An 11,608-nucleotide genomic window follows, 5' to 3' on the forward strand; every position below is an offset into this window, starting at 1 on the left:
CCTGCAATAGGCACATCCCTGCTTCTTGTGTCACCATTCTCTCTAGCCTAGAAGCTACCATCCAGGTTTTCCCAACTTTATGTTATGGCAGACGAAGAAAAAAGGACTTCCAAGGTCAAAAACATGAAGCAGCAGCGCTGGCATTAATGCAATAGATATTCAAAGGTATTCAAAGGCATTTAAAATGACTTTGTATCTGGGAGATGGACTGCTTCAGCTCATCTTATCCATGTAGCAGCACTGCCCCTTTTCCAGGTGCCCTTCTCTCCAAGGACTCCTGGAAAAGCAGCAGATCTGAAGCTGGTACGAGAAATCCCTTTCTTCAAATCCCAGTAGATGTGTCATTCATTATCTGCATTCAGAACACGCAGAACACTGGATATTCAGCACATCAGTTATGTCACATCTGTCACGTCTTTTACACACTTTTGCTGTAAAAATTTACTCTGCAGCTTGATTTTTAAATTTAAAGTCTCACAAGTATATCTCAGAAATGTAAGCAAAATGTTCACAGGGGCTGCACTGTCTCACTGAATTTGCAAACGGGCTAAATACCAGTCCTGAGCAAAATGGATTATTCCATTACTGAATTAATGCTAGAATACAATTCCAATTTAAACCCTGCTGTTAGTCTTTCCTTACTGACCAGGCTTAGAAAAATGCTGATGCACTTATTCCTCTATTCTCACCTGCCTCTGAAAGGACCAAAAAGCTCAAATGTCAAATAAATTTTTTGGGTGTGTTTTTATAAATAGTTTCAGAGTGATATATCATGTTTTAGAAATTGAATTTGCAAAAATATCGAAGGAAGCAAACATGTGAGCTGGAGTTTCTGAAGGAAGCAGATGGTAACCAGAGGTAGAAGTCCTCCCAAAAGCAGATGGAGAAGCCAGAACATGAAGGGATGAAGAACTGTCAGGGACTGAAAGAACTCCCATTACTACAAAGAGTGTTTCATTTTTATCACGTGTGAAAACACAAACTCTCCTGAGCATTACACATCCCAAAACTAAAGCAGTCTTTGCCAGGGGGAATGACAGAGCTGGCAAAGTGACAGCCGTGCAGCTGACGCACGCACACACTCCTTTGGGATGGACAAAGGGCACCTGAGTGCCATTTGAGGCCCTAAGCAACACTGAAAGCTGCTTTTAAAGCTAAACATCGAGGGCATTTTTGCTTTGCTTGTGCCCCACTGGCAGCATGAAGTGTTGATTCAAACACAGCAGCAGCTGACTTGCCAAGCACCAGTCAGAGACAGATCTCCCAGAGCCTGAAATGGGCACTGTCAGCAGCACAGCACCGGCTCTCCTGGCTGCACTGAGGGATTCTGCCTGTCCTCTAGCACCAAGCGTCCTCGCCCTCACAAGTGAGCCCCAAAGTCACTGCTTGATCCTCCAGACGTGCCTGACAACATCAGGTCACCTCACACTGCTCTCTGACCTTGGAGCTGTCATGTTGGTTTATAGATGGGACTACAGTCACGGTAGGCAGGCTGCAGAGTCAGAAACCCCCTCCACTTTCTTCCCTCACCTTCCTTGCTTTAGAAACTTCCTTAAAAATTTGCATCCTTACTGAATCTCCAAATAGCTATTGTGCTGTGTAAAAAAACAAAACAAAACAAAACAAAAAAAAAAAAAAAAAAAAAAAAAAAAAAAAAAAAAAAAACCAAAAAACTGAGAGGAAACATGCAACCAAAACCAGTTTTTCTTGACATAACCAGGAGAAGGGGGTATATGCAGGGCCACAGTTGTTTTGAAAAAAAAAAAAAAAAAAACCAACAAAACAAAACAAACAAAAAACCAAACCAACAAACACAAAAGACTCCCGTGTTTCCATTCTGGGATCCAGAAAGAATAAAACATTTCTTCCAAACCATATCACACACCTGTCCCCAAAATGTCTCAGGTCAATGAGACAATTTGGGATGCCCACACCCATTACAGCTCCACACTTCTTAGCAGAAGAGACTGTGGTCACCTGAGCAGAAGTCAAAGCTGGCAGTACTGATGGTAACAGTTGGGCTGAAGTAGCAATGAGTACACCTTGGCTTTCCTCTCTGTTCTGATGCTGCTAAATCCCTGACACCCAACTGCAGCCAAGCAGCAGAACAGTACCAGGGCTCCGGATCACTTAGTGCTTGACAGTGATCACTGCCCTTCACAACCACTGGCTGCTGAATCTAATGACTACAGAAACTTGAGAGAGAGAAACGGAGGCTGCTTAGTTCACAGCAATTCATCTCAAGTCTCTTTTCTTACAAACCACTTCTGTGATGTTGAACCAAACTAACGAGCTGTGACTCAGTTTCCTCTGTCTGGAATGGAAAAAAACCAACTTTTTTACGTTATGGAAATACATGTAGTAAGTTCTCTGAAAAGTATCAATTAGCATAAGGCTGCCATGCAACCACACAGAAATAATTAGTAACAACAGACTCTCTTCCCTGGAAGAGAAAGCTCAGGTCAACGTGGCAAATGGCACAGACTCCAATTACTGGAAAACTTTTCAGAGAACAGCTGTGACCCTGAGTTAATACCTATTCTCATTAAACAAGACACATGTAACATTAACACACAATGCTACAGGCAAAAATTACTTAACCTTTATCCAGACTGTGGCTTCATTATAGGAAAAGAATCAAGAAATTTAGATCTCCTACAAGATGGGTAACCGATTCTCTTTGCATTACTTTGACAAAGGCTATGATGAACACCCTCATGAAAGGGTTCTTACTGCTCTCATCTTCATAAATGGTTATATCACAATTGCACCTAACTTGGATTTGTTAGAACAAGCTTCCTTACACTTACCAGGAACATGAACTTGGAGATAAGCAAGTAAATGTTTGTTTTGGCTCTACATGTGAATTTCTGGCATATGTTTTATTAAAACCACTAGCTCTGAAACACCCATACCTAGGTCTGACACACCTCACATTTCCAGCTATTGTCCTACTCACTTCCTAAAAGAACAGCTTCAATATGTAAAATCTCTTCTGCTTCTGAGAGGTATAACTGGATTCCCTGTGTCCTTTCCTCAAGCCTAGAAACCTCCACTTTGCCCCACAGGCTGTTCCTCCCCACCTGCCTAGCATCCCTGAGTCTGGTATTACCTGCCAGGTTCCCAAAAGAACTGAATTCTTACATCAGAGTCTTGTGTATCCTCTCTATGGCATCCTCCAGCTCTTCCTTCTGGTCAGGAACGAAGCGGTACTCGGAGACATAACCTGCAGTGTGCTTGTATGGGTCATAGTCCCCCAGCTCAGCTGCAGAACACAAGGAGAAAACAAAGGTCGCCTGTGCTTCTTCTCAGACAAAAAATGTGTTACACAATCCAGCTACTGGTACCCAGCTACCCCTCTCCAACTGATGGCAAATTTAAGCAGCAGTCAGATAAGAAAAAAAAGGAATGAAGGAAGAGAATACAGAACTATTCACATCAGCACACATAAAAGCAAGATAAAATTGTCTTAACACATTTTAAAACCTCTATAGAAGGTTAGAACTAGAAAGAGCTAGAAAGAGCCTTGACAAAAGGAAACCTACTGCTTCTACAGGCCAGACAAAATTTTAACCAAGCCAGCAAAGTTTGAATTCAATGACATTGATTATTTGGCAGCATATGCAAAACAAGTGTAAAAGAAAAGTCTAGGTTTGTAATATTATGCTTTCATGATATACTGCAATATTACTGGCAGAAAACCTCCATATTATTGCTGGGACTTTAACATAAACTGGGAATACAAATGGAGGTAAATATCCTGTGAGTCCTGGAGGGAAGGCTTTCTAATGGTGTTTCTTGTGAAGAATCACAAGCTTTCCTTTTTCAATAAAATATCAGTGTATTTCCTGGATATTAAATTCACTTTTAAAATAAAAAGAGCTTTCAAAAGACTTTTCTTAAAGAAAAGAACATGACATATAGCCAATGTAATTTCGTTTGACGCAACCCTGAATTTGTACCCATTAGTCATGTCTGTTCATATGTCACAACAAAATTATAAAACAAATATCATCTTGGCCAGAACTCACATCTACTGATCTTAACTCTAATTGCATCTGAGGAACTCTGCAAAAGTTAGTATTTCAATTTTTTATAACCCTGGGTAATATCTGTAGACTGGGTTTCTCTGAGAAAGATTTCACAGGAGCTTTCTATCCAATGCCCACTGAGCCAAAAACATAGCCAAAAGGAGGCTTCAAGAGCCAAGAAGGAAAAAACTCATCTAACTACTGATGTTTCTTTCCTAAATGTTGAAATGAAATTGCTAGAAAAAGACGGTGAGCTGCTCAGTAGGGATGTTGAGAAGTCTCACTGGAAAACGCCCATTAAAATTATGTGTTCAGTGTCTGAGACAGACATTTCTCAGGTGTCTTTACATATTTGGAACAACTACAAGCCCTAAATACAAGGATAAAGTTTTTTATAGAGCCTGTAGGAATGCATACCTCCTAGAGCCTGGACTAACTTTAACTCGCTGTATGTAACCTTGGCCATGCTTTAACTCTTCTCTCTCCCATAAACTTTCTCATTGTTTTCCAACAAAATATTTGAGATTAGAATTACAGGAACAGGACACTATACGAAAACAGCAGGTCTCACCACCTTACAAAATAACTGAAGGCCATGAATTTGCTCATTTTACTCATTTCTCATAATAAAATGAAGATGCATCATTGCATATTTTCCTGCTTCACACTTGAAGTATTTTTCAGAGAAGGCGTGTCTGCCAGTAAAGTGAAATGTGCATTGCAAACAATTTTTCAGAGGATGACATGTCATATTTCTTAGATGGCAAAATAAAGTAAAAAATAATTGTACACAAATAATACTGCCTGAAATTTTAGCTTTTTAGATAGACATATAATCCACCACAAAATCCTGTATTAGGCCCATTCTCATTTCATACACAAGTTATTCTGCCATGTCATTCTTAAATGGATATAAAAGGAGGACTGTTTTTTATGCTATATTAAGTGTTGTTGAGTCATACTTGTAACACCAATAAGACAAAAAATCTTTCCTTGATACATATCACTTTAGACAAATCTAAATTTAACAGAGAAGAAATTACAGATAGAGGTCCCAGCATGGCACTTCACACAATTTTTGGTTGCAATTCTGTTTGAATATAGATCTTGAGCTGTAATGGAAAAAGAATAACAGCTCCAGGAGACAGACAGCTCCTTTCTAATTTATTGCTAGTTCTATTAAGCATGCAGCACATAACTTCCACTCCTGAAAAGATCTCTACTGATGGATGAATGTGGATAAATACTAAACAAAATGAAAATTCTTCACTTCAGGTAAAAGCATATCCTCCCATTAAGTAAACTTGCATTCACATTGATAAAATGTAATTTTTGAGATAATACTTTATTTCCCAGATTTGAGGCTACCAATAGCCTTTGAAATCTGTAAAAGTCCTGATGAAGGTTTTGTCATACTCTACATGCAATTCAAAGTTATAAAGTCTTGAGTACTTGATAAAATATTCTCCAGCAAAGCAAATAATGTTTAGCAGAGTCTTCAGACTGATTTTAAAGTTTCTTCTTTACACTAATTTCCATATTACTCCTGCATTATCTATTCAGAATGGTCATTTATTTACAGCACTTGAAGTGAAATCAGTCATGCTACTTCTGTTTGTAAGCAAATGCATAAAGTGTTAATGCTGTCTTCAGTCATCACTTAAAATAATCACAATGCAGGATCGAAAGAAACAAGCCCTCAGAGGGCCAGGAGAACTTACACTGAATTATGTATGCTCCCAGCTGTGCTGCAGTGTTGATTGGACAAGGCAAACGGCCCTGTAGAACATCTTGCTTTACCTGCAAGAAAAACTGATACCTAAAACACAGAGATAAAACAAAGTTGTTATTTTAAGTCCACTTGATATTTCAAAATTATCCCTTTAACTGTGCACATACCATGTACCATAACTATGTGACAGTAAATGCCTGTATTCCCCTCTAAGTTACTTCCCCTATTGATCCTGAAGTAACAAAGATTCATCCAGTGGAAGAACCCAGGAAAGGGAGCACTCCCTATTTTCCAATCTGCTTATATTGTGCAGATGCAATTACTTATCTCCCTAAAATGTCATTTCCCTCTTTTGAACTTTCACGGAGCAGTCAGGAAGTAGGGAAGAGGAATAGGAATCAGAAAAATTGAACAAGAAACCTATCAAAGGGCAAAAATTTAACCTCATCACAGGATCAGTGTAAAGGATGACTGGGTAATGCATGCTTGCTTACTCAAATATTTCCTCTCCACATACCAGAGTATTGAGTACAATGCAGCAGGGAAGTTTGATGGAGCCCATGGAAAAGATTGATGGGTGTGCCATCAGCAACTAAGTGAATCTGTCATAGCACAGGATACTCTCCTGCTTGGAATAGTGACAGCAGGGGTGAAAAAGTGATTTTCAAAGCCATAACCTGCTTCTACACTTGATAAAGCTGAGGCCACTTAGAATGAATCAATATGCCCAAAGCAGATGGAACAGACAAGATAACAAGCCATTATATAAAGGATCTGCAGTTTTGCAACATTCCATAATGATTTATACGAAATCTTTTAAACGCGATTTGGATTTTGTCTGGTTTTATTACAACAAATTTATGCAGTGTTTCACATCAGCCTAAGTTAATTTCTTGCACTGATTTCCCATAAAATGAAAAAATACAATGAAGGTAATTTTTTACAGGAAAAAAAAAAGGTCTTCCATACAAGCACATAGCTTTTCTATTATTCACTAGTTCAATTTTATCTACATAGAGCCATTCAGCTACTCTGCAAATAATTTATCCTGTGTTAGTACAAGTAACTTATGAAAGCACCTTGGAATGCTCTGTAAGTTCAAAGTGCACCTACGCTGATTTCAGAGAAGTTTACAAACTGCAGGTTACATGATAGCTGACTCAGAAAACTTAAGGTCCAACCAAATGTTCTAGACTTTATCAGATGAGCCTCTGAATAAAGATACGCATGTCTTTCTGATTAATGATTTCCCCCAGAGTTTGTGCTGTGACAGATGTTATGGTAGGAATGTCCATCCTCTAAAAAATGGTTAATGTTCTCTACTTTAGAGGAATGGCATTAGCATAGGAATTTCCTGGGAATGTCTCTGGGCAACACAAAGCACAGACACTCAGTGTTTCCTCACTCTAAGCACCACCTCAGTCCTGCTTCTAGTTTATGCTTGCAATCCTACCTAGACAAATCTTCCCTGTATGAATTATGATAATGACCAAGATGATTTTACACCCTCTGTGGAGTACACAACATCATCTTTCCGACATGAAATACATTTCTGTTGCACACCCATACTTCTGTTCGCATTTCTCCACCTCTACAAAGCAGAGTTTGGAAGGAGAGGATGCTAGAAATGTACTTTCCTTGCAGCAGGTAACTATATTTCTGAGGTCTCAAAATAAAGTAGCATAGGAACCCTCAAAATACACCTGCATCCTGCACTGATAATTGCTTAAATGGCTCCTGTAAGGTGAACAATCTCAATTCCCACTGAAGCCACTGAGCCCCTTGCCTTTTGTCCGTACCTATAACTAAAGCAGTCTCATCTTTTGTGCCTGTGTTTGTCATGCATATATTAGAGTGCCAAATTGCAAGTTTTCTCTAGCAAACATATCCAGCAAACACTGCAGTGTTAGCTTTTGCTGACAAGCCAGACAGATTCTGCTGCAAAGCAATTACAAATTTGACAGGTTTTCATTATTTGCAAAGAGTAATCATGTAATGGCACAGATCATCAGAATCTAATAACAACAGAGCTAGCTCTCATGTCCATTAAAGTAATAAATACATCCTCCAAAGAAACACATTGATTAGCACAAAGCAGTTAACACATCGCTGGAATTACAGAGGTAGGCAGAATATTATTATTATAAAGGAAAAGAGGATCTTTAATGCCTCCTAAGTAGAAGGACCTTTAAGAGTGCCTTCCAACCCAGATTATTCTAAGGAGATGGTGGTATTACTATTATTATTATTATTATTATAAGGCAAATTATTCTGCGGAGATGGTAGCGGTATTATTATTATTGGTATTACTACTGTTATTTTCCTGAATAAAAAAAAAAAAGCCTTCCTTCCAAGTTTTAAGAGCCTATGGGAATAAGTGCTCTGCTTCAACAGATGCTGAAGGCAGTTGGCTATTCAATGTGTTTCATAGCAGACTGACAATACCATTATATCACTTTCCTAGGCTGGCCTTCTGTACCACCCAAGGTGCCAGTTCTGCATGACCAAACACTGTGGAGTCATGACCAGAGGCTTCCTAATGGCACTGGAACCTTTCTTGACTGGATTTGCACACTAATCAGCAGCGCAGATCACTGGCTGGCCTTATCTCAGGGCAAAGGAAGAACTTGTGAAAATTTAGCCCCCTGGCTCCACCCTGCCTCCTGGGAGGCAATCACAACAGGTTCTGTGGCCAAAGTTCCCTGTCCCAGGGACACCCATCTTTCCCTGTGAGGAGGATTTAAAGCTCTTCTGGGAAAGTACAAGAAAATGGCACCAAATTTCCATAGTACAGGGGCATCCCATTGCTGCCAGCTTATGTTCTTTTACCTGCCAAGGCACAGCATTTTTTATTTTTACCAGGCCAGCCTGAGTCTTGTTACGTTGGAGACTTCCATTCCTGTTGTGCCAGTTGGAAACAAAAGAATTTTCTCACTCTGGAGCAAGAAAAATATTCTGCCTGTGCAGCAACCTTTGATTCAGGAAAATTAAAAACCTTACATGCATTCTAATGAATCCTCATGTGCCACATTCTTAGGACATCAAAAGAAGTATTTTGGCATTTGTTAATGCAAGCCAGCACAGTAATTTTGTCCGCCTACCTACCCAAATTCTCAAATTTCCTTTTGAACCTAAAGTTAATTGTCCGAGACGTTTAATAAATAAAACAGACAGATAACGCCAAAACTGTGAGAGAGTTCAGATAACCTCGTGTGTGTGTCTGTGTGCAAATATGTGCATGTGTTACTGCATGCATCCTCATACCTTGCAGAGGACAAGCTGAGGTAAAAGAATCACAGGCATGCAACTCTTCAATTTCCTTCACATAGTTTTAGTAAGTCCAAAAGAAATCCCCTTGAAAAACAGTTCTGGAATTTAGGCTATGGCCAATACAGAAAAAAAAATCCCTGTATTTATATCTGATATCCAAGTAAACTCTAAACTGGGTTATTGCATAGTATAAATGCAGCTGTAACACTGCATTACTGAAAATATGGAAAAAAAACCCAAAATCCACTCTCAAAAACACACATCAAGGCCCTTTGATTGTTGATGCACCAGAGAACATATTTTCTTCTTGGGCTTCCTAACAGTCCTCACTATCAACCACTGTGAAGTTAATCACAATTTTCTTTCTACACACCAATGTTCAAGCAAAAACATTCAGATGTTCAAGGAAAAAAACCAACCCAGGCACACCACAAAAATATGCACCTGGCTGAAACGTATTGCTAGGCTGAGACCAACAAACTACACTCTTAATAGATACTGTACCTTGTTATTTCTTCCTTAAGTTTACATGGATCTTCTGCATAAAATTTAATGCCAAAATATAGAGTGTATGGTGGTCCAGCTGCAGGAAAAAATTTGGTGTAAAAGTTAGTTCTCATGAATTGTTAATTGGTTTTAATTGTTACTAGTTGATTACAAAACAGCTACTAAGAAGCCTATCTTAACATTTTATGAAACTTGAAATTTTCAGAAAAAGATGTTACATTCACACAGCAAATGGTTATGGTATGCTAAGCATGATAGAGGCATCATAGCCACTATAAAATTATACTAATTAGGAATAACACCACTTATTAGCCTAAAACAAAATTTAAGCACACAGCAGTCTTTGGACAATAATGACACTATTAAATGATACCATGTGCAATCCATGTGTGAAATTTTGATACAGCAAAGAACTGCAATAACAAACTTGTTAAGAACTATAAATCTGTTGTGACTAGAATATTATGTCGGCTGTGTAGATGGAACATTGTTACTTCATCTTTTTCCTTAAAGTTCAAATGAAATACATACTGTTTATCAATTCTTTATGTTCAGCGAGGGTCTTTGCAGGATCCAGCCAGTACTGTGAGACAGATAATTATGGAAATTAGTTACTTAACTTTGAAAATTAACACAGAACAATTGGTTATTCATATCACTTAACCTTTTCTTCTTCCTTCATACTGAGCTGACAGGAGGAACTGCACTCTCATCCCTGGAAGAGAGAGTGCAGCTGCTTGTGCTAGTAAAAATAAGTATCAGCTGCCATGAGAAAATACGTTTTTCTGTGAGTGCCACAGGTCTTGAGATCAGCACAGGTGAGATTAAATGCTTCAGTATGGTGGAGACAACAACCTCATCTGCCTTTTCATTTCTCCAGTGAGTACTTAGCTCTGTGGCCATGGCACAAACCCATGCTTAAAATCACCACGCAGCTATTTATTATTTCAAAGGATGCCAAAATTTTCCTGAAGAATGCAAGAGGTGGGGGGAGGAGCAGGAGATTTCTAACATTTTATGTGCAAGCCAAAGATGAATGGAATTTCATGGATAATGCAAAGGCATTTTTCAAGCCAAAGTCAGACAGTAAAGACGAGACCATTTAGAGATCCAAGAACCCCAACACTGTGAGCACACCTGGGCGCACCTACACAGTAATGCGTGCTAGATACTTGTTAAATGCTTGTACAGATGGATAAAGAGTGTCAGCTATAGTTACACCGCAAGCTGCTAGGCTGAAGTGCCAAGAGAAATGCAACAAAAAACCAGTGTCTCAATAACCCTGCGCACTTGCTGACAACAAACCCCGGTGTGGAGAACGCCAAGGCAGCTCCGACTGCTGCCTCTGCCCTTCCCAGCTCCTGGCAGCCCCTGGGACACCCCCAGGGCTCTGCCACCTGTGCCCCTGCATGGCCCTGCACACAGCTCACCCCTGCTGCAGAGGGCTGGAGGACACAGCACCCCCTCACCCAGGAACCAGCACTGCGAATCTAAAAGTATTTAACTTTTACAGAAGAAGCGGGAAAAAACATATAATCACTTTGCAATGGTCCTAACCAATGCAGCTATCCAGTTACTGAAGGGACTAGTTTACTAATTGTTCTTTACAAATGCATATAGTATTGCTTTAATAATTTTTTATTTGCTAAGACTGATTAAAAAGGTACAATGTTATTAAAGAAAATAGCTCCCTTTTAAATTTAGGTAGAAATTACATTTTTAAAAAATGTTTTAAAGCACAGCATAAAGAATAAATGGACTCTCTTGTCCTTTGTACTTTTACAAACCTGGATCCCATACAAGCCAGGTATGTAAGCAGCATGCACCCAAGCTCCATGCAGTATTCCATAATTAGCCCTTTTAAGTGCCTGCAAGAACTTTACCACAAATCTGGAATCTTAATTTTATGTACCTGCATAGGGTTAAACTTGGGTCAAATTCCATGAACCTACTTGAAACAAAATATTAACTAGGTAGAAATGTTTGCTGTAGTATCAATCAATGAAGTGTCTGGTGCAGAAAGATCTACCAAATTCAAACTAAATGTTGGACTGTCTTAATTAGATTC

At 39.1% G+C, this 11,608-nt stretch overlaps 1 protein-coding gene across 1 annotated transcript in view; it reads right to left on the reverse strand.

Moving 5' to 3' along the window:
* The window catches only part of EPB41L4A (erythrocyte membrane protein band 4.1 like 4A), a 116,000-nt gene that overhangs the window by 53,854 nt on the left and 50,538 nt on the right, over window positions 1-11,608 (reverse strand). Inside the window, exons 5-8 of the mRNA XM_014310602.2 lie at window positions 10,072-10,123; window positions 9,538-9,616; window positions 5,753-5,850; window positions 3,145-3,265 (exon numbers count right to left, since the gene is read on the reverse strand). Coding sequence (XP_014166077.1) covers window positions 3,145-3,265; window positions 5,753-5,850; window positions 9,538-9,616; window positions 10,072-10,123 — 350 coding nt within the window. The remainder of the gene's footprint in view (window positions 1-3,144; window positions 3,266-5,752; window positions 5,851-9,537; window positions 9,617-10,071; window positions 10,124-11,608) is intronic.

The sequence above is a fragment of the Geospiza fortis genome, unplaced genomic scaffold (genome assembly GCF_000277835.1).
Source record: "Geospiza fortis unplaced genomic scaffold, GeoFor_1.0 scaffold433, whole genome shotgun sequence".
In the NCBI taxonomy this organism is placed as follows: domain Eukaryota; kingdom Metazoa; phylum Chordata; class Aves; order Passeriformes; family Thraupidae; genus Geospiza; species Geospiza fortis.